The following is a 27,784-nucleotide window of genomic DNA, read 5'->3' as shown; positions in this document are numbered from 1 at the left end:
ATTCAATAATCAGATGGGAAGGCCCGGCATGTGAACGCTAGTGAAGCACCTTATTCTGACTAACTTTACGGTGTGCCAATGAGCTCCACGGATCAATAGGAGCAAGACGGGCCTCCCGCGTTAGCTGCTGTGTATGTTTCAGACATCCTTTTCGGTCCAACCAGCATTGTGCCTTCGTAGATTGCCGTCAAAACCCACATCACAAAGTTCTGTTCCAGAGTTCCAGAAACGAACAGTAAAGGAAGAATGCCGTTTGCTTTTTCGCTTGCTTTCTTCCTTTGACACGCCAGATCGTTCTTTGCCTCATGGCGAGCTTGGTTCTCAACATTTTAGATTCTTTCTCCAGGATCTATTCGTCCGATAACGAATCAATACGTCGTTGGTGAGAGAATTTCGAGGGAGGAGGCTATCCAATGGCAATGCTGGGAACATGAAGCTTGGTCTTTTGAAAATGCATGTGGATGCAGCATTGGAGAGACCCTGCAGAGATGTACAGTTGAGGCCTACAACAACCCGAAAGAGGGGTCCACAAACGAGGCGGCATGTGAGTCTCACCGTCAATGGCGTCGACTCTTGTTGGCCCCGGGCAAGTGTTGGGCTGCAATGAACTTCGATGAGAAACGGTACACTATTTATAAAAAGGTACTTGTCAGGCCAACGTATATGCAGCGCAAAATCTTTTGAATCAATCTATCAATCTTATCAACTTTGAAAACAACATCGCTGCACCAAACATCATATTTTCTTTGGAAAATAACAAGATGAATGACCAGACAAGTCTCTACATCATTCATCATGTTTTTCTACCGCCTCAACTGCCTCAAGCAGATGACTTCAGCCCGGAGAATGAGAGTGCCCTGCTCCGGTTCGTTCGAGATTCTGTTGTCGACTTTCGAAATTACGTCCCTAGCAGCCAAGCGGACTCCGTAGGGATTGCCATTGGCTTGATGGAGGCCATGATTCGTATTCATCAGCCTCTGGGAGATACTGTCGCCGTCGAGCAGGACGAGCTATTCCAAAGCTTGCAACATTTGGCCCGAGATGGTATGCACCTTGGCGATAATTGGCTATGCAAGCAGAGGCTAACACTCCCGAAGGCGACATCATTCCTCTCAATATCAGCGCTCAAAATGCTGGTGTGTTGATCACCAAGGCTAATAGGGCGATCCATGTGGAGGCATTCGAGCTGTCTCCAACCAACGAGGCCGTCATGTCAAACTTGGGCCGTCTCCGAAGGACATTCCCCGGAGTGGGAGTCTCTATTGATCTGGAGGATTTCGCCCTGCCAGACTTCCAGAAAATGCTGGCTGAAACTTTATCGAAGATGAGCTCTCAGCCCGCGCTTGAAACCCAACCACTAGTGAAGAAGGCTGGGCAGCTTCAACAGGAGAACCGTGATACCGCCAGTCCGAAGATTGTCACTGAGCTCCTCTACTGGGCCTTGCAATCCATGGGACTTCCTCTTGACCAAGCGAGGATCTCGAAAAACACCCGCGAAGAAGTCAACTGGAGGGATGCTTCCCTTCCATGGCGTCGTTCTCCGACTTGGCTGCTCGTTCGAGTCGGTTTGCAGTTGGCATTTGACCGGAGCTCGGATGGCAGGGACTACAGTCTTTACAAGACGTTCATGGTCTTCCTCATGGCCGCAATACTTCGTCAAATCATCGACATGAAAATCAAGGTCTCGTCGGACCTCATTCTCGTTATGATATCGAAACTGTCTAGACGACTGCGCAAGTTCCAAAGTGTTCCGCTTCAAGCCGTCATTGACCTTGTTCACAAGGCAATGGTACGATCTAACCAAGTCCTTTCGGATCGTTGGAATCATATTCAACGGGAAGACTCGCCCTGCCTGGCTACGGAGTTGGCCGATCTGAAGACGTTGAATTTCGATGCAGACTCGCTCATGCATCTCCCAGCGCTTGAAAGCTTTCTGGCATCCTTTGGCAGTCGAGGGCGGCATTCGCAAATTCTCGACTTCAGTCCGTCTTGGACTTTGATCAAGTACAACCCGGCTGTCTTCCCCTCGACCGTACAAACACCAGACGAAGAACATCTGCTCTTGCATCTGATCGTCTTCGAAACATGGATCGAACGGCATCTACAAACCTGGCTCGCCAGCGAGGCTAGCAAAGCACACAGCGGGTCATGTGCTAAGCTACGGAATACCATGGAAGCTTATTACACTGCCGCCAAGAGTCTCTACGAGGGGAATCCTGAGGCAACATCTGTCATGCTCTTGACGATTCTGGAGCTATGGATTGCTTGTGATAAAGCTGCCGTTCACTTGTTCCCGATGCTGGGAGACTACAACCCCGAGATCCCCAGAGGCGTTCTGCAGAATTTGCTTCTTCCACTCGAGTGCCAGATGAAGAGGCTTCATGAGGCTGAGAATTATCTCCTTGAGCGCTTTCGCAACTGCAAGACCATAGAATTCGCCCCCAGCATCTACCACACCTATGGCTCTCAACGCTGTTTTCCCGTCCGTCATTTTGAGCTGTCAAACGAACATCAGGGCCTGAAGAAAAGAATCGAGGCGAAAGCACGACAAGATAGAGAGAGAAAAATTGAAGAACTACGGAGAAAGAAAGAGCAGTACAAGTATCTCATCAGCAAACATGATTCCAGCAGTTGTGAGTTCTATAATGGTGTCGATGCGAAAACAGGACGCTATTACAGAGGCCACTGTGGCGGCTGCTCCCGGTGTTCATACCTTCAACAAGCTAACAACTTGGAAATCGATATTCACGAATGGCCGTTGCCTAAAAGCCAGTTCGACGCAATGTCGGTGGTGTTTGAGCTTTTGGTGCCGGAATCATTCGGACAATGGCGGGAGGCGAGCGTGTTTTTCCTGTTTAAAGTTCTGGAGGTTATACCGCAGATTGGGGATCAGGTTCAAAACTCTTCTTACCCTTTGAGAGACTACCAAGGTCTTTCGAGTTTCTTTCAGCAATCCTTTGAGACACAGTTCATCAGCCTTCTTTCTGAAGTCAAGCCGAATACAGTTACCCACCGGAAGCTCATACCCATCGCGACTGCTACCAAAATGCAAGTCTGTCTGGACAACGCACTACAGTACGCCTACTATGATAACCGGAGACACTGCTTTATGGAGTCATTTGAACCATCCGATATTGTTCCTCAGCATTGTACTTACAAGTTGCCCGCCGCATCGACGGCATTGCAACAGTTTCTGCTCCGGCCATCATCATGCCCCAGCGGTCCAACACCCAACACCGTCATCGCAACACTTCATGAGTGTCCCGACAACATGTCACTTGAGGAGTTCAAGGCTCTCGCCTCAATTCCTCTTGGATACAATTTGCAGTGGATGAACATCTTGCTGCAGTTATTCGCCCCATCAGTCGACTTTAAAAAGAGGGAGACCGCCTTGGTGGTTCTTCAGTGCATCTATCAAGCAGGCCCAGACGATGATTCGGATTGCAGAAGGGCTCATAAGATCTGTGGAGACGAGCATTTTGCAAAGAAGCTGCTAGATGGTCTGGCCGAAGCCATTACTCGCTATGAGGAGAATTGGCAATCCTCATCTGCGCTGGCGACTTTCACGGCCTTGGCTCGACGTCTTTTGAGCCTTACTCCGTTCGCCAACATTCAGAGACGATGCTTCGAAGTTCTTTCCGAGGCGAGAAGCATCACATTTCGCTGGGCTCAGATCCTCAAGACAAAGGCGCAGGATGCCACCAACGATGAGTTCAAACTGGATTTCCAATCCCGGGCTTTGGAGGTTGTTTTAATCTGTGCGGATACATTCAATGTGGACGAGCAATTTCAAGGAGATATCTTCTCGGAAGGCTCCGCCATCTCGACGTTCTTCCAGTGCTGCATCGCTATTCAGGAGGGTCAACCGTTACTTGGATCTTTAGGGGCTTTCATCCGCCAGCTTCACTGTCGCTGGCAACGAGCAACTTACCTTCATCACCGGTATCTGGCCGAGATGATATTGTCGAGAGACAGCCCTGGACTTGACGACGCGATCAGTGCGAACTGGTCAAGCTACGAGCCCAGTCGGGAGTGGAACGTTCTATCCGAGACACACAGCTCATGGTTGGCCAGCGTTACCGCATCCGCAACCAACTCTCTGCCCGTACATTTCAATCTCGTGACAGGCGAGCTCCTTGTCAATGGCCTTCCTTTGGACCATTTACCCCAGGAATATCTCACCCACGTGACCTACCAAAGTCTCTTTGGGCGTCTGTCTCTCGAAATTTTGCCGACGTCGATACCTGGCATGACATTTTCCTCGAAGCGACCCTATGCTGGGCACGTTGTCAACCTAGGTCTTGACAGTGAGAAAAATCTCTTGGTGCATGCAATCCAGGGTCAGAAGCGATTTGACTTGGTCCCGAAGAGTTGCTTCACAGGGCTGTTTCCGACAAAGTTCGTCGACGACTTCCTTCATTGGTACGACTACAGCGACATGTGCATCGAGTTCTGTGACCTCAACACGCCCTGGAAGCATGCAGCGTCCAATTGGAGGCTTATGAAGGATGAATCCATTGGCACTTGGACCATGACACGCAATGGTTCGCATCTGGTCAACGTCAACAGTCATTCTGCCAAACTCATCTCCAAGATCCTGAAGCCATTGGAAGTCCCTTTTTCCATTCACATCGTTCTGCAGAATGAGAGTTCAATCGTCTCTATAGACCTTCCCCGCGCTCTTCTTGAATTCAGCCTCAGGCCAGGAGAAGCCTCAATAATGTCGAGGCAGTATCGGGGCATGTCGGTGGACCCAAATCAGGCAGTCGGAACTCTGATCGGTCTCAGAGATAAGTTGGTTCTCAAAGTCGACAAGACTCCACATGCCGCTCTCCCTGCCGCGCGCAAGATTCTTGTCCTTGAAGGAAAGCTTTCCTACTTCAGAAAGGATGACCATGTCGAAGTCAGCATTAGCAAAGGTCTTGCGCCAAGAGTACACGCCTACGAAGTGGACAAAACACTGAATAGACTAGTCGGCAACGGCAGTCGACAGAGCAAGCTGTTTCTTTGCTACTTGCATGCCTTGACAGCTTTTGGTATTCCGGATCCTCTTACCCTTAGGACGGGTACCGAAGAGGCTTTGTCAATTCTCAGCTCAGCCTCGGTCAGGTCGTTTGACGTTCTGACGACCGAGAACGTCCAACTACTTGCCGAGATCTCTTGTCTGAGTCCGACCAGGAGCTACTATCCTAAACATGAGCGTGTGATGCAGACCGTAGGCTGGGACTCGCGACTCAGCTTCTTGTCTCAACATGGTCTATTCCGCGAATTCGTTCAGACAATCTTCACACAAAGCACCAGATCCAAGTTCTTCTTGCCTCAACAATATGTCAGTCCACCTAGGCTGAATACTGTGGATCCCCAACTTCTCGTACGAGACAACATTCGAACGGCAGTGTTTCGGGTATCAGGGTTCGGCGCTGAGTGTTACACCGTTGATCACGATGTTCTTTACGAACCAAGGGATCGATACGACTCCTCGCAAGGATCTCGAGCGTTTTCAGCGGCCAAGCTGGTCTTCTGTGATCAGCCATTGCTGTCTATGCCGGTGCCCGGTTGCATGGAGACTCATCTCTGGGGTTTTCTTTCGAGAGGAAGCTTGATACTCGGCCCACATTCATCTCTTCCAACACACGACATAACATACAACGCCGATTTCTTACAAGAATCCTCTCAGTTCATTACAGAGAATTGGACCGCACTACAGTCTGAGTCGAAGTCCAAAGTCAATAAATACAGGTTTATGATGTGGTTAGCAACGATTGCCTTTGCGGAGAACACGGACTTTGCAGTGGTCCAGACCTTGGCTTCTTTCAGGACAAGCAGTACTATTCACGCACTCTCTGCGCCCATGGCAGATGTCTTCAACCTATCGAATGGCGCAAATTTCAGAGCTTCAGAAGTGAAATACGATATTGAGACAGAACTGATCCCTGTCAACTGCAGTCCCGAAGCTCATATGCAGCAATTGCCGTACGAATGCGAAACTTCGTTCATGAAAAGGAAGGACGAGGAATTCCAAAAGAACAGACGCAAGGCTGTGAATGAGCTTCTGAGCACACTCGAGTCCCAGTGGCTTTGTTAGGTTCCGGAGCTGCCGTCCGACTACCGACAAACGAAGAACTGGCACGTATATGTGCGGGTTGGCAAGGCCATGGAAAAGGTCAGGGCGCTTTTCAAAACTTGGCACGATAACCTGCATTTCCGCAATTACCTTAGAGAGGTCGTTGCCGCCTTGCCGACTACAGTCAAGCCATTGATACTGGCGAAGCCTTTGTTGACGACACCAGACTGGACCTTGACGGATCGTCCTCGTTTCTTGAGCGAAGATGATATGTTCATCCCGCCGCCACCTTCAATTAGGGAAGAATCATGGGTTTTGGATTACGAGTCATTTTCCAAGTACCCTGAGAGAGAGGATCGATTGCCAGCATTGCTTTCTCGACTCGGCAAGCGCAACCTTGGCCGGTACGAAGAGCATTACGTCAAGGCATTGGGTTCAAGCATGAAGGCTTTGAAGTGTCATCAATTGACGCAAGAGCATGACCGCCCATCACACCATGACAGCACAGAGAAGCTGGTTTCCTACCTGAAATTCTGGCAAGCAAATATGAAAGAGATATACAGCCTCATTTTGTGCAGCCTCATGAGTGCTGAAGGATCAAATGATCACTCGTCGCCTTGCCTATTTCCCGACTTTTACCAGTACCCGAGAATCTCAGCCTCGTCGCTTCTTGGTAGACTGAACCATCTGCATATCACCTCTACGTCAGAAGCTTGGAAGAGAGCGTTGACGCAGTTCGGCATTGCAATCTGCCAAATTCAACGCGCGAAGCGGATGTTGGGTTTACTGGAAGACCCCGCTGCTTTGGCAACTGAGTTGCGCAACCCGGGCCATACAAACTGGTCTCCCATCAAGTATCCAGACACTCTCCTACTGGAAGTCGAGAGCGGACTTATTGTCAGGGAGGTACAAGAAGAGATCGCGGCCAGCATGAGAAGCCCAACAGACAATGAGAACGTTGTCATGCAGTTGAACATGGGCGAAGGGAAGTCATCGGTCATTGTGCCCATGGTGGCAGCGGCTCTGGCTGATGGAACACGACTTGTCCGGGTTATTGTGGCCAGGCCTCAATCGAAGCAGATGCTCCAAATGCTCGACTCGAAGCTTGGAGGCCTGCTTCAAAGGCGCATTTTTCATATGCCGTTTTCCAGGGCAGTCAAGGTCGGGGAACATGAGGCGAGAGTTATCAGTTCCATCTTTGAAGATTGTATGGCCTCTGGAGGAGTTCTCCTAGTCCAACCGGAGCATATCTTGTCGTTCCAGCTCATGGCGATTGAAACCGCTATCACCGGAAAGATCGGTCTCAGTCACCTGCTCGTCAGTTCCAAGGACTTTCTCGACGAATTCACACGCGACATAGTGGACGAGAGCGATGAGAATTTCAGCGTGAAGTTCGAGCTGGTTTATACAATGGGTACCCAACGGCCTGTCGAGCACAGTCCGGATCGATGGATTTGCATACATCAGGTGCTTGAAGTCATGAGGAAACTTCTTCCAGACGTCCAGAGGGAAGATCCTAGGTCGCTAGAGGTTGCTGGACGAAATGCTGGCTGTTTCCCGCGCACGCGAATCTTGCGGGATAGTGCGAAAGCTACTTTGCTTGATCGCCTGGCTCGTCACCTTAGCGAAGCTGGCTCGGCTGGACTTCCGATGGGAGCTCAGCCTGCCTCAGTTCAAAAGGCGGTTTACACCTACATTTCCAAGACTAGCCTCTCACAGGTTGAAATTGAGGCGGTGGAAAAATCTGATCTCTGGTCGCCGGCTACTCAAAACACACTGCTTCTTTTGCGAGGGCTTATTGCCGGCCAGGTTCTAAGCTTTGTGTTCTGTCAGAAGCGATGGAGGGTTGACTTCGGCCTGGATCAAAACAGACGACCAAGCACGCAGCTCGCAGTTCCATATCGAGCAAAAGACAACCCAAGCGCCCGCTCCGAATTCAGTCACCCAGATGTGGTCATAACTTTAACATCGTTGAGTTATTACTATGGCGGCTTGACTGATTCCGATCTCTTCATGAGTCTCGAGCATCTGGCTCTTTCGGATCAGGCTGACATGGAATACCGCGTCTGGGTGCGAGACAGCGATAAACTGCCTCTCTCGTTTCATCAATTGTCTGGCGTCAACTTGGAAGACCGCCCGCAATGCATTGAGCAGCTTTTCCCATGTTTTCGCCATGCCAAGGGTGTTATTGATTACTTCCTTCAGCACATTGTATTTCCCAAGGAAATGAAGGAATTCCCGCACAAGCTTTCTGCCTCGGGATGGGACATAGGAGAGAGGACATTGAATCCAACGACCGGCTTCAGCGGAACCAATGACTCGCGAGCCTTCTTGCCATTGAGCGTCAACCAGCTGGACCTCCCGAAACAGACGCATACAAACGCTTTGGTCCTCGAGTATCTTCTCCAGGATGAAAACTCTGTGGCGCTGATTCCAGCAGATTCAAATCCCTCCAAGTCAGATGCCGAGGCTCTCCTGGAAATGGTTGTGCAGCTGAAACCTCCTGCTCGAGTAATTCTTGACGTTGGCGCTCAAATTTTGGAACTTGATAATCTTGGAGTTGCGAAAAAGTGGCTCGAGATGACAAGGGATAATGAGACAACACAAGCTGTTATCTTTTGCGACGAGAACGACAACATCTGTGCTGTGGATCGAAAGGGCCGCGTTGAGAGCTTCCAGACTTCACCTTTCGCCAGCCAGACCGACGTATGTCTCGTCTTCCTTGACGAGGCTCATACGAGAGGCACAGACCTCAAACTTCCGGCAGGATATCGTGCAGCGGTGACCTTAGGGGCAAACTTGACCAAAGACAGATTGGTGCAAGGTGAGTAGATCATGTTTATGAATTTAAATGTTTACTAATAAGTCATCTAAGCCTGCATGCGAATGAGAAAGCTCGGTAAAGGCCAGTCAGTGGTTTTCTGCATATCAGATGAGATTAGGGACAATATCGCCTCCCAATCGCACATTGACAAAGCCTCTATCACCGTGACTCATATTCTGGAGTGGTCTATATCCGAGACGTTCACGGATCTACAACGAGGTATTTGGCTATGGGCGAACCAAGGTCGTCGGTATCAGCGGCACAGAGCTTTGTGGGACGAATCCATCGTGGTTGAAGTCACAAACCTGACTGAGGATCATGCGGAGAGATTTCTTGAAGAGGAGGCGCAGACTTTGGAGAATCGATATCGACCAGGGCACCAACTAACAGCTGATTTGATGGACAACGATGACGCCGGCGATGCAATTACCCAAAGACTGCTACAGTTTGGCCATCTCAACGCACAATCTGCGACGTTTAGAGAGGAACAAGAGCGGGAGCTATCACCAGAAGTTGAGCAGGAGAGGGAAGTGCAAAAGCCCCCTCCTGCATCACCTGCGAAACATCACATACACCCCGATCTACGCGCACTTGTAACTCACGGTGCGCTTAAGAAGCATTCGGCAGCATTCAAATTCGCCTTTCGATCCCTGTCAGACACAAGCGCCGCTCAACACTATGATGTGAACAGGCTCCCGCAAAGACTCTTAGTGACGGCCGACTTTGCTCGAACCATCATCCCACTGGGAAAAAGCTACGTGTCGGATCTGTTTCAAAGATCTGTCCAGTGGATTCTCACAGTTGATAAGGATGATTTTCGATTTCGAGCGGCGATTATCATCAGTCCTTTTGAAGCGCAAGAACTTTGGCCAGAAATACAGACGTCCACCCTTGTTTCGCTTCACCTCTATGCTCCACGACCAAATTTGGGGTTCCGTCCTCTGGACGGTTTGGATCTCTACACCATTCCGCATCGCCTACATGCCCAAAGCCTCCCCCCTCGACTTGTCACTGAGCTCAATCTCTTCTCGGGTCAGCTTTACGTCAAATCTATGGATGACTATCAGGACTTGCGGAAATTTCTCGCCTTGGATCCGGAGGACTTGACCGCTTGTGGTACCGGGTCAAGCCAAGCGACTGATCGAGGGTTTCTCATTCAGTTTGTCAAAGTCGTGTTGATGAAGATACGCAGGAACTGTGAGTCGATTGACAAGACTCACTTGGGACGAGTATTAAACCAGAGGATCTTGGAAGCCTCAGATTTCTACGATGGGAACTAGACTCACACGTCTGTATCTTTGATAAATCGCATGATAAATAGAGAGACGAGGGTTTTCATTTTCACCCTTCGCATGATGACTCTAGATAAAAATGCTATTGAGCCCAGGTTACTAGAAGTATTCGGGAAGTCGGAAGTATTCAAAACCAACACAGATTCAGTGAATGGAATGGGACAAATTGCTGCGATTTTTCATATTTTCTTAGCCGTTTTCGAACATCTGACGAGTTAGAAATGTTTCAGTCTAACGGGTTGAGTGAGCCATAGCCCCAGCTAGTGTAGGCTCAAATACTTAACATGTCACACTAGTCTGTCTGGTGCCAAAGGACAATCATTACGGTGCCAAGAAATTCGAAACATTTACTTTTATGGCCAGGCTATAATAACTTTGAGGAAAACAAGAACCCGTCGTCACTTTCGTAGTTTATTAAGACGAGAGACAATCCGCTTTTCTTCCTTCGACAATCCCATTACGTCCAACTCGTCCTCCGTTGCCTTTCTAGACGCGCTTTCCCTCCTGATCATACTCCTCCTCCAACCAAGACCCAAAGTCCAGTGTGCCAGGATTCTCTCGCTTTACTGCCGCGATATCGACTCCAAAGCCATCAGTGTAAAACCATCGGTACATGGCGCCGAAGTCGGATATCATCCAATGCAAGAATCTGACCAGAAACTGAAACGTCTCTGGGATCTCAGTGCCCCTTTTGGCTTTGAAAATAGTATTGGCAGCTTCCAGTGTAAGCTCGTCGCCAGCCAAAGGAATCTGCCTGCCAGAGAACTCCTGGGGGTGAAGGAATGCCTTCGCGGCGGCTCGTCCCACATCCTTGACAGAAACCAACTGTAGAGGCTTCTCCTTGACAGCAACTCGCCAAGATGTGACCATGATTTTAATACCCATGCCTGGTTCCATGTTCTCCATAAATGCTACGGGTCGAAGAATGGTCCATTCCATCTTACCGCGCGCCTTGTCGACCAGATAATGCTCGATGCGATACTTGCTGACGAAATGAGATACACCAGGGACGTAGTTGTCGTATGAACCGTCTCCGCCTCGGTCAATGGAGCTGTATGTGAAGAACTTGATGTTGTTGGATAGAGCCGCATCGACAAGTGCCTTTCCTTGGGCTTCTTCGAGCTCTGCCGATGCTCCCTTGCCAATGGCCGTCTAGAGAAATGTTAGTGACACTATTTGACCAGTGCAAGATTCTCATACGTACTTGTACGCTAAACACGCCCCAAAGCTCAGTGTTTGAGGAACTCAAAGTTGCTTTGGCGTCGGAGAAGATGGCAGGAACATTGTTGAGGTCGCCTTGAATGACAATGACCCCACGGGATTCCAAGCTTTTGGCTTTCGAAGACCCAACATTGCGAGTAACGGCGATGATTTTGTAAGCGCTACTGCTTTCTGACTCGAGGAGTGCGTCGATGACGGCGCCGCCTTGCTTGCCGGTTGCGCCAGTGACGAGGATCGCCCGACTTGACTGAGAATCGCCAGACATGGCTTATGAGACGATCGATTGTATGTGTGTATTTTCGGGCTGTAATCTGGTTTGTTGAATTATGCCTAAGTATCAAATGGTAGTGGATGTAATGTGTTGGTTGGAGCTGATGTTTCTTTGAAGGACTCAAGGAATCAGTGAGAGTCCATCTGTCTTATATCCTCAGGACATGACACAATTAAGTCAAGCTTCACTTCCGTAATGGCCCAAATCAGTTAATTGCACAGGCTCGCTTCTTCGCTTCTCGCGACACTTGAATCGCCGGACTTCTACATGATTGCTCATCAATCTTAGTTCGTGGTGGTTGCAAGCGAAAGGATTCAATCCCCGGCATAGTGTAGTAAAGCAACAGGTCTCGCGCGCCGGGCAAACGGACAAGAGCGCGCTTCAGCACGCTTCCCGTCAGCTTAGAAATCAGTGTACCGTGCTGTTATGTGATTGGGTGATGACGCCACAGCGAGGTCGAAGCTGCTCGCCGATACCCATTCCAGAGTGTGGTGGATTCGTCAGCTGCATTGGGCTACATGAATCTTACCGCATACAGACCCTGTGGCTGCGGGCTAAGCCCATTGCTCGAATAAGGTATGAATCGAGTGTGAAAAGAGTAGTTTATATCGACGTGCATACAGCTAGTTCTTCCACGCGGTTCTGGTCAAATTTGTTTGACACAACCATCCCAAAGGGCTCTCACGTGCAGCAATCTAATGGTGATTCTTCAAAACCTGGTAAGGTAGGGTCGGTCAAGTAAGTCAATGCCACATCATATTCCCAGACCACATCAAGCGACACAATCACATTTAACTCGGTACGGTTATTTCTCTCTCTCTTCTCTCCTTACTCATTTTATCTACAGATATGGTCAATCTTCGAGTGCCCTTGCGTCACTTAAGTAGGTAGATAGGCTTACTATGAAAACTGCATGTGCGCAAGATTCATGCTAGATAGAAAGGAGATGCTTGCCCCATGGATTAGCTGGAGCGAGCGTTAATACGGTCTGGGGGCACAGCATTCTCTTCACCTCACTTGTCCTGACGCGCAATCGTTTCGAAAATCAACAAATCAAGTATGGAAATAAGGGCAACAATCAGAAAAGACCCCCAGAAGTCTCCGTCTCAAACAGACTCAGCCGCATGCCTCCAACCTTTGGAGCAGAACACTCCGTCCCGTTCACACAGACGTTGAAGCCGCAACAGTTGTCAACCAGACACACGGCACCTCCAGCGCACGCAGACGTGGCATTGCACTGATCATACCCGACACACCTCCCCGTTCGGAACCCAATACCGCCGCCCTCCAATGTCTTGCCGCAAAGGCAATCGGAGCCGGGGATCGAGGCCTCGGGAGGGTAGAATCGCTCCCCGTCGTGGACGATACACTCACTCGCGTTCGGGCAGCACGCGAGAGCCGTGGGATCCGTGACGTTGCGCGCGTACTCTGGTCCCGGCGAGGGCAGGGTTGTGATGTTTGCGAGCGACGTGGGGGTTGTGGAGGTTCCAGCCATGAATGTCAGATTCAACGTCTCGGTCGAGATGAGGGAGCGGCAGACTTCTGTTTTGATGGTGGTGACTCCGTACCCCTCGACAATGTCACCCAGACCAGATCCAGCGCCTGAAGTCGAATTCTTAAAGGTCGCGGCAGAAAAGTCGTACAGATGCATGAAGCTGTCCAAAACGGCAAGAATTCCTCGTCCGGTATCAGAGCCGAGCTGGAGCCCAGCGTCAATGAAGGGCTTTAGCAACTCGTCGACGTTGACGACGCTGCCAAGCTGCCGGAAAAGCAAGCTCCAGACCGACGTGAGTGGCGGACAGCTTCCCACCAAAGAACCTTGGGTCAAGTGATCCAGAGTCTGTTGGACTGATGTCTCGCATTCCATGGAATCGCTCCCGCTTCCAGGGAAGGCGCAGTTGGCGACGAAATCTCCCGTGGCGCCTGGTAGGACGACGCACTGCGTATGGCCTAGCGCGACTGATACCGGTAGATCGGCGCGAGCAGGATTGCCGCACTGATCTTTGAGATGGAGGGTCACGTCAAATGCTTCCTGTTGCCTTTCGTTCAGCGTTCCTTTGAATATAGGTAGACGGGGTGGCTCCGTGCTGTTGACCGGAATCTCGGTGGTGTTTCCACAGGTAGAGTTTGTCAAGGTGTTAAGCTGCCCAAAGAATCCAGGGATAAAGACGTCAATCTTGGGCGAGCATTTTGCGGATGCGAAGTGTAAACCCTCGCTATCGATGGACAATACGTTGCCGGTTTTGTCGATGATTCCCAACTTTGAAGGGTCGGAGACGTCGATGAGAATTGGGTCGGAGGCATTGTCGATCAGACGAAGATACTGAACCGAGTGGGTGGTCTCATTGAGATAGAATGCGTCAATGTACGGGGGAGTACGGTTGGTGGTGTTGAGGAGAGATTCGTGGAGCAATGTTATGGGTGTGGGAAGGGCATAGCACGAAGTCGCGTTTTGTGCCACAACGACAGAGATGCCAGTGAAAGCTGAGTTGTAGCCTGAGGTCGAGGTTGCTGAGGTGCTTGTTGGCGCAGATGGAGAGCCAGTCACCGGTGATGGGGTACCCGCTGTTGGGCTCGTTCCATTGAGGGTGCTCACGAATGTGGCGCCGCCGGTCAGAGTGACCGCGGACACTGTCGGACTCGGAGAGCCTTGTTTCAGGGTACCAAAGATGGTTGAACCGCCAATGACCGTCCATGTCGAAGCCACGCCGTTAATGACACTAGTGAATACTGTAGGTGTAGCGGTTGCGATGGGTGATCCAGCGGTGGCGTTGGATGAACCGAAGATGGTTGAGCCCCCAATCACTGTCCAAGAGGAGGCGATGCCTCCAATCACACTAGTGATGACTGTAGCACCCGGTGGCAGATCGGATGAGGTAGATGTTGCGATGGGGCTGGGGCTGACTGTCGAGCCCCCGATGACCGTCCACGATGAAGCGATGCCTCCGATAATGCTTGTGATGACGACGGCGCCACCAGTCGTGGTAGGAGTAGCAATAGAGTCCGTGGCATTGGTTGGCTTACTGATGGTCGTGCCCCCAATGATAATCCAGGTTGAACCGACGCCTCCGACAACGCTCGTAACGACTGTGGCTCCTCCGGATGGAGATGGAGTTGGTGCTGTTTCACTGGGGTTGGCAGACAGTGTGGAACCGCCAATTACAGTCCAAGTCGAAGCAACACCATCAACAATGCTCGTGATCACAGAGGGAGTTGCAGATGGAGTCGGCGAACCAACCAGTGTCGAACCCCCAATGACGGTCCATGTTGATCCAACACCACCAATCACGCTTGTGATGACGCTGAATGCGCCAGTCTCTGTTGCGGATGGAGTCGGGGAAGGCGTTGGAACCGCGCTCCCGTTGGACGAAGAGCCAACAGTTGAACCTCCGATTACTGTCCAAGTAGAGGCGACTCCACCAATGACGCTTGTGATGATGCTAAATTCAGGAGTCTGAGAGAGGCCCGGCGATGATGTAGACATCGTAGAGTTGGGAGAGCCGGTTAGAGTCGAGCCCCCAATGACCGTCCACGTCGAAGCCGCACCATTGATGATGCTCGTGAACACAGTAAAGGCTTCTGATGTAGTTTCTGATGGCTCCAAGAGTTGACTAGTTGTGCTGCTGTTGGGGGAAAGCCCGCCGCTGGTGCTGCTGCCGAGGGTGACCACCCAAGTAGATCCCACTCCGCCGACATCACTCGTGATTGTGGTTACTGCGGTGGTAAGTGGTAGAGTGGGCGTCGCGACGATTGTCTGGTTGATAGAAGAACCAGTGGATTTGGAAATCCAAGACAGACCCCAAGAAGAGGCTCCATCAGGCAACGTGTTTGTGAGGCTGCTGATTGAAGACGATGAAAGGGGAGCTCCGGTGATAGTTGTCGTGACCCCGTTGATGACCGACGTGATAGTCTCTGCAATTCTAGTAGAACTTGAGTCGGACACCATGTCAGAGATCGTCTTGACCGTCGTGTAGTTGCCGCTGGTGATAGTAGTCAGCCTCGGCACCGCCGCCGTCGACTCGATAGATGTCTGTGGCCGCGTAGGAAGGCCAACGGTAGAGTTCCCAGTCAACGTAATAGTAGACACGAAACCAGAAGCGGTTCCGCTAGATTCGCCGCTGATGGTTACCGTCGTCGTCGGGGGCCCGGGCCGACCACCGCTGTCCCCGTCGCTGATTGAAGACAGACTTTGCGCGCTGCTTGTGTTGGGAATCCCCGAGCTGTATATATAAATGGTGCTGACTTGCGTCTCAATGACTTGAACAATGGTGGTCGTCTCGCCCCAGCCGCACGTTGAGGCTGTTTGGGATGGTGCGGTAGGGCCGGGGAGTGAGTAAGAGTAGCCGCCGTCGAATGTTGCGTGGGTTGTGGTTGGGATGCCTAGGGTATCCGAGACTATCGTGGATGGAGCTGGGTCAGGTGCTCCTGATTCATCGCTTCCACGTGTCGAATACTCGGCGGCTGGTGTTGGTGTTGCAGTTGCACCAATTGAATGGCACGGCGCCTGAGATGTTGAGTCGAGACCCAGAAGACAGGAACACTACAGTTTGTTAATTTCCCTTTATGCCAATTAGGCTCCTGAAATGGGTCATTTGAAACTTACGGCCGACGAGACGGAAACGGCAGGATAAGTCGTTGGAACACCATCAGGTGAGCTCAGGGCGGCAGTCGTGTTACCAGAGTCTAAGAGCATTAAACAGTATCTCGTCCCGTTGTGCCGCTCCATGGCCCGGAGGAGGTTATCGCCGTGACATCCCTCCGCCGCAACCAGTGCCGCGCTCCCTGCGAGAAAGATGAGAGTCGAAAGATACATGGCAACGGATGAGTAACGAACGAATATGGGCTTCTAGTTACAAAAACAATTGAGAAGATAAGAAACGGAAAGAGAGAGCGATTCAGCGAGTGTAGAGGGCAGAGCTTGTCCTGCTTCGTCGGCCTCTGATCCCGTTGAGGTTCCCCTTCACCCTTGGTATCTCAGCCGAGACCTTTATACAGAAGCAGCGAGCATGGCTCATGATAGCCTCACGTATCGCAAGTAAGATACTATGTGCCGGCTCTCCGAAATAGACCACAGCGCCGAGACACTCTCTCATGTCGAGACATTCCACCTATCCATCTGATCCCCAGACCAAGGCATCGGCGAGGATCTCGCACAGCACTCATGAACACCGGTCACATGCCCCGAGGAAGGCAATTAGACTGTGATGCCATCACTTCCGGATGTTGACTATAAAAGCATCGCCGTACTACTAGCTAGACGTTGTCCGACGCCAGGCTCAGCTGCTCCGCGGGGCACCAAGGTCTCCAGCTGCATGCGCATTTGAGACCGATGCGGTGCGCCATCGAGATCATGCAGGTACGAAGTGACAACGCTCAGCTACGCAACGGCTCGTATTCGAATCCTGGGGTACTCAACGGACTTTAATACTGGTACACAGAGTCAATCTCCATTGCCAGGTGAACTCCTCTCATAAGCTACTCTGGTTTCAGCCACGCTCATCACCAAGCCCAAGACGCCATATCCCGAGAGTCAACGACACGTTTTCACCTTGGTCTCGTTCGTTCAAGCGAATATTGATGACTCACAGCTCCATACATGTCAACGGAAATTCGACCAAAACCTTGTGGAAGATCTCGGGATGAGACAGAACAAGGGGAGGATGGGACAAGATCAAGTCCTTCAGGTCCTACAACGCGACCAAAGAAGCGAAAGGCAACACGAGCTGAGGTAGTAGGGTTGACTCACAGGTCAAACAATAGATTAGAACCACTCAAGTCTGACAGACGCGACAAACAAGTCAAACAAGCCTCCAATTTTCATCATTACATCCATGATGCGCCCCTTCGTACAGTCATTATACCGATGACACACAATGAACCGACCCAGGCCCCCAAGGGGCGCGATATTAACAGACATGATTAACTCAAAACGCGCGCAAAATAGCAATGAACCATCATTCGTAAGACTCTCCCTTTCCCCTTCTCATCTTCTCTCATCGCGCCATTGTCGTCTGTTGCGTGGCTTGCTGAACCTGGCCTTGGCCCTGGCCCTGACCCTGCACGCGAGTCCGCACGATGTAGTCCTGATTCTCGATCGTTACGCTCTTCGTCATGTGGTTCACCTTGTAGACACCAACAAGCCGAGCGGCCAGCTCGAACATGTTGTTTCGGAGCGAAATGACAATGAACTGGGCGTTCTTCGTCCGTTCCTTGATGTAGTTGGCAACGATTGAGACCTGGTGATGCAAGTTAGTATGGATCGGGGGCGATAATAGCCAATGATGAGAACAAGAACTTACGTTTCTGAAATCCAACGCAGCATCAATCTCGTCCATGACGTACAGAGGCGTCGGCTTGTAATGATGTAAAGCAAAGACAAGCGCCAAACTGCTGAGCGTCTTCTCACCACCGGACAAGTTGCTGATGTTCCTCCATGACTTCTTCGGGGGCATGACACTGAAGAGGATACCTTCGCTAAACGGGTCGAGTGAATCGACCAGCTCAAGCTCGGCATTACCACCCATGGTAATCATCTGGTACATCTCCTTGAGGCGGAGAGAGATGGTGCTGAAACCCTCCATGAAGCCTTCGAGACGCAGACGACGGAGCTCGTCGCAGCGCTTCTTGGCAGCGTCACGTTGGTTGACGGCGGTCTGAAGATCAGATGAGCGGGCGGCGTGCTCTTCGACACGGCGGCGGTATTCGGCGAGGACACCGAGATCCACATTGACGTTTTGTGTCTTCTCCTCCAGGGCGGCGATTTCTCCCTTGAGTTTCTCTTTGCTCATGTCCGCGAGTTCATCAGGAGTGTAGACAGGTAGCTCGAGGGCTTGGTGGATCGTCTGAGCAGGCAGTTCAGACTCGTCGGATTGTTCGTCCTCATCCTCGGCTTCAACGGATGGCTGGGACTCCTCGCCAGTGACCGCGTCCTGAGTTACTGTCTTGTCACCATCGACTTCTGCGTCGTCTTCTCCTTCAGCAGGGGCCGGGGCAGGGGTGGCCTTGGGAACAGAGTTGGAGGTTCCCGTCAGATCGTCCACATTCTGAAGCACCAGCTTGGACAGCTTGTCATTCCAGTACATTAGTCTCTTTTGGTTCTCCATCAGGACCTTCTGGTTCTCTTCAAGCTTGTTGCGCATCTCGATCTCGCTGGCCCGAGTGGCATTCAACTCTGAGGTCTTCTCATCGAGCTCGGCTTTGAGGGATGTCAGCTCTTGTTTCTTGGCTGCCAAACCCTCCTCGGCCTCGTCGACTTGGCCTTGTAGAGACTCAGCCTTCTCGCCCTGGTTCTCGATCTCATGCTCAAGCTTCTCCAGATCGCGGATCGCCACCTCAATATCCTTGGTGGCTTTGGCGTGATCCCTCTCAAGCTTGGCCTTTTGCTTCTCGGCCTTGACCTTGCGGACCTCAGCGTTGGAAGTCTCTTCGTTTTGAGACACAATCTCTTCCTTCAGAGAGTCGACGTTGGCTTTTTGCAGGCGAAGCTTCTCACCACCCACCTGCATAATCTTGTCTTGCAGAGCCTTGATCTCTTCCTCAACGCCAGATGTCTCGTCATGGAGCTTCTCAACCTCCTTGTTGAGCTTGGCAATCTCTTTGCGGAGCGCCGCGATGCGGTTGTTATCCGAGGCAGAAGGTTGATGCTCCTTGCTCAGCTCCTTGATGCGGCGATGAGCATCGGCCAGGTTCCTTGCCGCGCTCTCGATCTCAAGAGTGATCTTCTGCATCTTGGTGTCGAGCATAGGGATCTGATCGTTGAGTTCGCGTAGCCTGGTCTCAAGCTCGCGCTGCTGTTCCTGGAAGTCTTGGAACTTCTCCTCAAGGACATCGCGGTCTTCCTCGAGCTTCGACACTTGTTCCTTGGATGTTTCGGCGACAAGCTTTGAAGACATTAGACCTCGCTTGACAGTTGTGCCACCACCAGACATAGTACCGGACTTGTCGATCAGCTCGCCGGCCAAGGTAACAACACGCCATCTCTTGGCACCGTAGGCGATTCTGTTGGCCTGGGCCAGGTCATTCGCTACGAGTGTATCCTGGAGGGCGTGGTAGAATGCTGGTCGGAACCTCTCCTCCTTGGGGTTGACAAGGTCGAAGAGGCGAGGCGCATTCTCCGGAGTCTGGATGGCCTTCATGTCTCGGACTCTCAGCTTGTCCAAACACATAAAGTTGCCGCGACCCAAGTTGGTCTTGCGAAGGTACTCGATGCATTGCTGACCAGCCTCAACGGTGTCAGTGACGAAGTTGTCGAGAGCGCCGCAGGCCGTGGAGATGGCCACATCGTACATCTGGTCAATTGCGCCCAGGTTGCCGAGTCTTCCGTGGAATCCATCAATGCGACCAGACTCGCGCATGCGCATCAGAGCGGTCAGAACATTGCCCTGAGTCTGCGTCTTAGACAAACTAGAGCGAGCCTCGTCCGCCTTCTGTCTTGCGTTAGACACCTTTGCGCGAATCTTGGGTTCGTGAGCATTGAATCGGGTCAACTCATGCTCCGCCTCCTTTCTCTCTTCCTCGAGCTTGACCTTCTCAGCCTGGCACTCCTTGAGTTCCTCAGCCTTGGCAGCGCGAGCATCCTCGATGGCGGCAATCTTTGCCTCCGTCTCAGAAATGGCCACAGCACCGGCATTGGCCTTCTCTTCGAGGATATTCATCTCGCTCTCTGCAACAGCAATGGCCGACTGCTTCTGGTTGATCTTCTCCTTCCACGGCTCCAATGACTTCTGCTTGACAGCGATCTGATCGGAAAACTTTTGGGTCTTGCCCTTGAGACCTTCACGGATGGTCGCAAGCTCGGCTTCCTCCTCTTGAACTCTGATCTCGAGGGAAGCAATTTCCTTGGCGCGAGTCTCGATCTCCTCCGCGCATTGGGCAACGGTCTCGTCTGCTTCGGCCGCGGACTTGTCGGCATTCGCGATCGTTTTTTCTAGCTTCTTCTGTTTGTCGTTCAGGAACTTCTTCTTCTCGTCAAATTTGACGCGCTCTTGCTCGAACTTGGCCATCTCCTTAACAAGAGCCTCAGTTTCCTTTGCTTGCGCTTCGAATTCTTTGCTGCCCCGAGAGTACGACTTTTGGAGTTCCTTGATGATCTTTTCGCCGCCATGGTGCTTCTCCAATTCTTCGTCCAGCTGCGCCTGCATCTGACTGATCGCCTCCTCGGTGACAGCAACATTGTCGTTGCATTCGCCGATGTAGAGCTGATACAAGGCAGATTTCTTGATTGTGAGCTCGTTTTCATCGCGAATGTATGCAATGGCCTTGTTCTTCTTGTCCTCGAGACCGTTCTTCTCCTTCTCCACATGCTGAACACGGCCGCTCTTCTCCATGCAGATTTCGTTGAGAGTCTCAACCTCTGTCGCAGATTCTTCAATGGGCGTCTTGTATTTCGAAGTGCCGATGATATCCTCAAGGTACTCAAGAAGACCGTCGTCGTGCTCGTGGGCAGCTTTGGGTTTCATCTGGGCAATGGACTCAACCTCACCCTGAAGGATGAGGAAACGCTTATGGTCGAGATCGATGCCGCGGTCGCGAAGGAGGGTAGTAACCGTAGTGAAGTTGGAGGCTTTGCCGTTGATGAAGTATGTGCTGGAGTTGTTCTTGAACGCCTTGCGCGAAATGATGAGATCGGAATCGGGAATGACTTCGTGTCCACCACCGGGCTATGTTTGGTTAGCTATAATTCGTAAAACATCTTCGACGTAGCTGACCTGATCCATGACCTCTCTGAAATGTACGGAAACCTCGCAATGGTCCAGATTCGGATGCTGGGCTGAGTTGTGGATTAAAGCGGAAAGCTTGCCCTGGCGCATCTTACTTGCGCGGAAACCAAAGACGAACAAGAGGGAGTCGATAACGTTGGACTTGCCCGAACCGTTGGGACCAACGACGGACGAGAATGATCCGTGGAAAGGACCAACTTCCTGACGTCCAGCATAGCTCTTGAAGTTGGTGAGAATCAGGTAGGAGATAACAAGACGAGGCTTAGGAGTCGTGTCTTCCACCACTGGTGCGGTAAGAGTCCGCGACTTCAGTACAATGTCCATTGGCTTCTCCAAAACAGTGTCCATCGCGCGGACAGGCTTGAATGTAGCTTGCGTCTCATCCGCGACTGGTTTCTGTTCGTTGACTGAAGCAGCCGTGATGTCGGCAAGAGGTTCGCCGCGCACGCGAGAGGGCTCGGGCGTAGCAGATGGCTTGGGATTTGGTATAGATGACGGTGTCGAGGACTTGGTGGAAGCTCGGGGTGCAGCGCTGTTTCTAGGCTTCCTGGGAGAGGGTTTCCTTGTGGAGGATGGCGGCTCGTTCTTGCTAACCGTCTGGTCGGGATCAAAGATTTCGCTGGGCTCTATTGAGGGGGTAATGCCATGCGTTGAGAGCTCTTCGGCGATAGATGTCTCGTCCGCAACAGACGGTTCCTCCACCGCCGAGGGCGCTTCTGCGATGGAAGTTCCATCTGCAACCGAAGCGTCTTCTATAACAGATGAGGCCTCAAGCTTTGTGGGCTCCTCGGTCACAGTCGTATCAGCATTCTTCTTAGGTCTGCCGCGGCGCCGAGGTGCTGTCGGGGCGGACGCCGATGGGGGGGCAGCGCTCTTGCGGGCCCGTGTTGGCCGGCGCACTGGGCTTTTTGAAGGCTCCGGGGCGAACTCCTCTTCGCTCTGCTCTTCTCTCTTCACCGTGGTGTTTGCCACTTCGTCGTCATCAGAAGAGTCGACGATGGCCTGGCGGCGCGTCGCTCGGCGCGGGCGAGCTGACATTATGCTTGTGATAAGGTTGTTGGTTAGATGTGGGAAGCGAATGAACGCAAAGAAGAACGTGCGTAGGGTATCTCAATCAAAGTGACAAGAAGCCAAGTGAGAATAAAAGAAGGAATGCAGCAGGCGCAAAGATGCTGCGGTAATAGAATCGCGTTCTTTTTTGGTGATGTCGGATGCGAAAAGAGAAAACGCAATTGTGTTGTTTGCCTCCCCCACTTTGATTTGTTTGAATCCCTCACCGATTAGGCCGATTGTAAACAAACAGGCGACACCGCCCCACCCCGCACGCCACGGACTACGGAGACACGTCAACGCGACTGTGGCTGGTGTTCTCCAGGTGCTGTGGCTGAAGCTCTGAAGCCGCTCCGGCGCAAAGCCGTCGCATTTCATCCCGCCAACTCAGAAAAAAAGGGCCCAAACAACCAACAAACCAGCTCCAGCAAGCCTGTTGTCCCAAGCATATTGCAGAGGCATTGCCAACTCCACCTCACCATGTTCGACTACACCAATTATGATCATGTTTTTGGGGCGCAACAGTTCCCTTACGACCGCAAGTCCGTTCAGGAAATTGACACCTACCGCAAGAGCCTCGATGGCGCCCTCTTTATCGACCGGGTCTTGAAAGCCTTGGGCCTCACCAAGGGTAGGCTTCCTTCCTAAGGAGTTGAGGACTTGGTTTATTATTGACATCATAAAATAGCCAAGACGTATCCTCCCAAAACCGAGAATGCTCTGCGTACTCTGCACCAACAACTTTGCGAAGCTACGATGTCAACGCACCATCGACTCTCCATCTTTTACTACATCTTGCTCGACTTTGACACGAGCCAGACTAGATCCCATGCTTCATCAAAGTTTGCCGTGACGTCAGGCGTTCCCAAGAACTATCAGATCTTCATGAAGGGCTTATGGCTCTTGGACCACCAGCAATTCGAGGTACGCCATGCCATTATTTGTTCACCCAGCTCATTTTTAGCTGCTGACGCCTTTCTTAACCAACAGAAAGCACTCGAGTACATCGCGCATCCCTCTCTGACAACCGACTTCGCCGACGAAATTATGACGGCGCTTGTGCGCCATGCTCCCGACGGCGACTATACCCTGCCTCTTTCGTACTTCCACACCGTTCAGCCGATCCTAAAGACCCCCGAGGCTCTGGAGCTTCTCTTTGAAGCCATGTCGCGAACCAGCGTCACCGAGGCACTGTACTTCTCCAGGTCCCATGCAGATGCCGTCAGAGCACAGCTGTTCCGCCAGCTTATCTCAAACGTGATCGGTGCCCCTCCAAACGAAGAGACAGCCGCGCGGTCTACTGAGCTGATTGGCCTGCCCTTTGACACAGCGGAAGAGGCTTGGTTCGAAAACTTCCTCTCTCGTGAAGATGGAAAGAAGCTGAAGAGGGCGCGAGACACACTGCTTGTGAGAAACTTGGTCACGGGCCGGCTGAGCGAAGCTGTTCAGGACAAGAACAATGGAGGCGGTTGGGGGGTGGTCTTGGAAGGCATCAAGAGCGGCTTAGGTGGCCGAGCAGAGTGATTGCTTCAGCATCTTCCAGGGCAGTTTAGTGCGTGCGCTCTGCACCATCACGAGGTTGAGCATTTGATTTTGGCATAGCGTCGGCGTTTGGGCATTACCCTGTAGCTTTACGTCGGGTATGAAGTAAGCGAATAGGAAGCTCGGTTTCTACGATAGAGACCACGTAATACTTTGTGACGAAAGAGCATCACCCCAACATGGACCTGTTATGCGTTTGTTGATATGGCTGGGTGGCTGCTCACCTCGGTGACAGGAAGGTGTGGTGATTCTACCGAGAATACACCGAGAAATCCCGCGGATGACTAAGCTCCGCTTCGAGTCACACCTTGCGGGTCCCCCGGCCGCCTGCCCAAACCGTGGATCTCACTGCGTCAACCGCTGCACCCGCCTTACACCAGAGCCCCTTCACCGTCAACCTCGCGCGTTACATCTCATTTTGTTTTCACTGTGACGGCGATCCGCTGTGATCATGCTTCGCTTGCGCAACATCTCTCCATCTCTTGTTCCGCTCGGAGTCAACATTGCCTCGGGACGATGAACAACCCTCCCAAAGGAGTCAAATTTGTCGGCTCCGACTCTTCGGGGCTTCCCTTGAAGCGGAAGCAGGTTCTACAGGCATGTGAATCATGTCGCAGGAAGAAGGTCCGCCAATGAAAATTACATGCTCTCATCTCAAGCCGTTTTTCTGACTTTCACAATTTAGAAACGCTGCATCCACGGGGAGCCTCCGCCGTTGGAGGCCGCACATGACGGGTCTGCGGGTTCTTCGCCGCCGGACAACGTTGGGTTGGTTTCCCAATCAGGCAACATTGGATCTTAGCTGACTGACCCTCCTTCAAGACATGCTGTCGCGGGCTCCGGTTCACCAACCAAACATCGCCACTCGGCATCTGTCACCGCCGATGCTGCGCTATCCACGACCCCTGCCCGCCGTGAGTCGGCCACAGCAGGAAATTTGGAGCCAGCGCAGACTCCACAGACGCGCTTCGTTGGCGATCTCAACCCGGAGGGCATGTTTGCCGAGGCCGCCGATTCAGGTCCGGCCGCCAATCCGACGCAGAAGGCCGAAGTTGGTGTTTGGCTCCCATCGCTGAACGCCGCTTCCACGCAGTCGACGACGTCGGTAGTCTCGCGTCCGTCGGCCATTAGTGACCAGGTCTTGCTGCCTTTTGTCAAGCAAAACTGTCTCACCTGTGTCCCACCGGAGAAGGACTATAAACATCTCTACAAGGTCTACCGACAGAAGATCCACCCCATTTTCGGGCTTGTCCCCGACGATGCTTTAGATGGCGGTGATTCCGCCGCGGCCATTGTCATGCGACAAGTGGTATGTCTGGCTGCTGCTACTGATCCCGAAATGAAAAGCCACTTGCGCCTCGCTACCCAGGGAAACAAGAGGCTCTCATACCAAGACTTCTCCCAGACACTGTCTAGCTCTATACGGGCCATACTCGATACAAGTCTGATCTCAGACCGGACGGTGCACATTCGTGCCTTGTGCATGCTGTCGCTCTATGTCCAGCCTTCAGGTGCTGATGAGGCCGACCTGCCTGCTCAACTCGGCGCAAGGGCGGCACACCATTCGCAGACCCTCGGGTTGCACCTCTTTCACTCGAGCAATGATTCGCTTGATAGCCTTTTTTGCGCTGTCTGGGCCCTGGATCGCATTAATGCGGCGACATACGGACGACCTTGCGTCTTGCACGAGGGAGATATCGGTCCTGGGTTAGACGACTGTTTCCGCAGACAGGCGCCCTGCTTTCAACTCTTCTTATCGGTCGTGCAGTGGCTAGACAAGGTGATTGAGCTGTACCGCCCGGGTGTCATCGCTCAATCTCTTGAAGCGAAGCCTTTTATCGATCTCCCAGTCCTCGAGCCCATGATTCTCGACGCCAACGCTTTGCACGTCCCCACCCCGCTACTTGGTACGTCAAGCACTTCTCTATTGCCTCGGCACCGTGAAATATTAACCGCTCGGCAGCGACCATTGAAGTTTTCTACCATGCCGTAATTATCCTGTCATGCCGCTTGTCTAGACCCGGTCCCTCAGCACAATACGCATCTTCAGTACCACCGCCGTCGGCAAACGCACGACGTTCTCTCGCAGCCGAGCGAATATCTTCCGCCATCCGCCGCGACCACTTGAGCCCGGTGCCTCTCGTTCCCTACGCTCTCTCACTCGCTCTCAGCGTCGAATACCGCAAAATGCGGCATAGTGCCTTGCCGATGTTCCGCGCCCGCGCCCGCAGCGCATTCAAGTCCAACTCGGAGCTGATGAAGAGGTTCGGTGACGTATTCTGGAGCGCAAGGGTAGTCGCAGGACTGGGCGAGCGTATCTTGCGAGAGATGGAGCGGGCTGCAAACTCCCTTGCCCAGGAAGGAGGTGCCGCATTACCAGCAGCTCTCGTCGACGTCCCTACCAATGGCACAGTGGAGGAACCTTTGGTGATGGACGGACAGCCGGCCGAGCCACCGTCAGCCCCCTTGGCCCCTGTTTCAGCCCCCGAAATCCCGGCTCTGGACGCCATCGATTTTTCAATTGTCGACGCAATGCCGCATCTAGACGTCTTTGGCCATTTCGACCCCAGCTTCAACCTTCCGGCGGTAGACAATGCTCTGGAGGCTAATCTCGATATAGGGCTGCCCCTGAACTGGGGTGAGTGGGACCAGCTTGCTGGTTGAAGAGTCGTCTCTGTCTTTGTCGTGGAAGTTTTTAACCTTTGCAAATGAGCAACGCTCACCCCCGAATAGCCGATTGTCTCAGGACTGAGATGCGGGAATGGAACTGCATTTTGCTAAGCAACCAAGGCTCTCGCCAGAGTATCTGTCTATGCGGATAATAGATAACCTCACCTATCCGACCGATTCTTGGACCCTGCCGCCGAATCTTACTGGTTGGTCATAGTAAGTCTCGCCGATTTAGACGCTACACATGGACATGATAGCGATTCAAAGGCTTCCGGTATCCACAGGACGTGGCATCTTGCTGTGGGTTGCTGCACTGGCGATGCTCTCGCCGGTCAGAAACCCCGAGATACATACTATGGTTGTTCGCCACACAGGGAAAGCAAGAATTCTTGTTTGACCAGAAACCATCAAATTTCTGGTGTGGAGGCTGCGTCATATACTCAAAGCGGTGTTAATGAGGAGCCAAAGGTTTCAGCGCCGTCGATTGCCTTGCTTACCTACCTCAGGTATTCGTCGTCGGAGAAAAAAAAAAGAAGTGTCAAAAGCCAGATACCCGCCATATTACCGATGCCTTAAATCGTGAGACATAATTAGTTTAATTTCATTATTCCCATTGGGATCGCGTCAGACATGATGGAAATATGATACGAAATGGAAAAAGACATGAGCTGTGTGTGACAGTATGTGGAACCACCAAATTCGAACTCGAAAGCTCGATGAACTCGCAAATTTTGCAGGATCCATTACGCGTAAATAATCCACCACTAGGTAGGTCATACATAATTCAGACGCTGCTCATGTCTGGCACCTGATGTTTATTCCTATGATGGCTCGTAATTGTGAATACTCTCAATAAGGTAAGGTACCTCCTTGGCAGGAATATGCCACTGGCTGGGAAGGCACCTCTGGACCAATGAGCGGCCAAATGCATGATGCTTCCATTCGATGACTAATCCACACAAGGGTCCCCACTGTATTTTGCCGCTGCTCCGGTCGCCACTCGCGCAGACCACCCGGAAAGCTTCATAGCCTTTTGTAGAACTCCAGCTCCAGTCAACGCCTGTAACACACGGGGCCTGTCCCTCCTGTCACTTCTTTCATGGTCTTTCCGCATTGAACAACGCGTCCGAC

General features: G+C 52.0%; 5 protein-coding genes across 5 annotated transcripts; 2 read left to right on the top strand and 3 right to left on the bottom strand.

Annotated features, from left to right (window-relative positions):
• Positions 1-761: 761 nt before the first annotated feature.
• CORC01_02694 (uncharacterized protein) lies at positions 762-10,168 on the top strand (the record flags this gene model as incomplete). Its single annotated transcript, XM_022614344.1, has 4 exons — positions 762-1,044; positions 1,098-6,040; positions 6,122-8,888; positions 8,940-10,168. The coding sequence occupies 4 exons, from the start codon at positions 762-764 to the stop codon at positions 10,166-10,168; spliced, it is 9,222 nt and encodes a 3,073-aa protein (XP_022479257.1).
• Positions 10,169-10,666: 498 nt separating this feature from the next.
• CORC01_02693 (uncharacterized protein) lies at positions 10,667-11,666 on the bottom strand (the record flags this gene model as incomplete). The annotated part of the gene is made up of 2 exons (XM_022614343.1): positions 10,667-11,332; positions 11,385-11,666. 2 exons carry the CDS (start codon positions 11,664-11,666, stop codon positions 10,667-10,669), a joined length of 948 nt encoding a protein of 315 aa, XP_022479256.1.
• Positions 11,667-12,750: 1,084 nt separating this feature from the next.
• CORC01_02692 (uncharacterized protein) lies at positions 12,751-16,485 on the bottom strand (the record flags this gene model as incomplete). The annotated part of the gene is made up of 2 exons (XM_022614342.1): positions 12,751-16,212; positions 16,276-16,485. 2 exons carry the CDS (start codon positions 16,483-16,485, stop codon positions 12,751-12,753), a joined length of 3,672 nt encoding a protein of 1,223 aa, XP_022479255.1.
• Positions 16,486-17,665: 1,180 nt separating this feature from the next.
• On the bottom strand, positions 17,666-22,429 carry CORC01_02691 (RecF/RecN/SMC N terminal domain-containing protein; the record flags this gene model as incomplete). The annotated part of the gene is made up of 3 exons (XM_022614341.1): positions 17,666-17,908; positions 17,972-21,331; positions 21,380-22,429. The coding sequence occupies 3 exons, from the start codon at positions 22,427-22,429 to the stop codon at positions 17,666-17,668; spliced, it is 4,653 nt and encodes a 1,550-aa protein (XP_022479254.1).
• Positions 22,430-22,723: 294 nt separating this feature from the next.
• On the top strand, positions 22,724-26,647 carry CORC01_02690 (fungal specific transcription factor; the record flags this gene model as incomplete). The annotated part of the gene is made up of 8 exons (XM_022614340.1): positions 22,724-23,072; positions 23,130-23,365; positions 23,582-23,948; positions 24,285-24,607; positions 24,669-24,751; positions 24,806-25,292; positions 25,389-25,890; positions 25,947-26,647. Coding segments are annotated over 8 exons (3,048 nt in total), but the record flags the coding sequence as incomplete, so codon positions are not given.
• Between the last annotated feature and the right edge of the window lie 1,137 nt (positions 26,648-27,784).

The sequence above is a fragment of the Colletotrichum orchidophilum genome (genome assembly GCF_001831195.1).
Source record: "Colletotrichum orchidophilum strain IMI 309357 chromosome Unknown Scaffold_15.1, whole genome shotgun sequence".
Classification (NCBI taxonomy): domain Eukaryota; kingdom Fungi; phylum Ascomycota; class Sordariomycetes; order Glomerellales; family Glomerellaceae; genus Colletotrichum; species Colletotrichum orchidophilum.
This window is presented reverse-complemented; position numbering and strand designations above follow the sequence as displayed.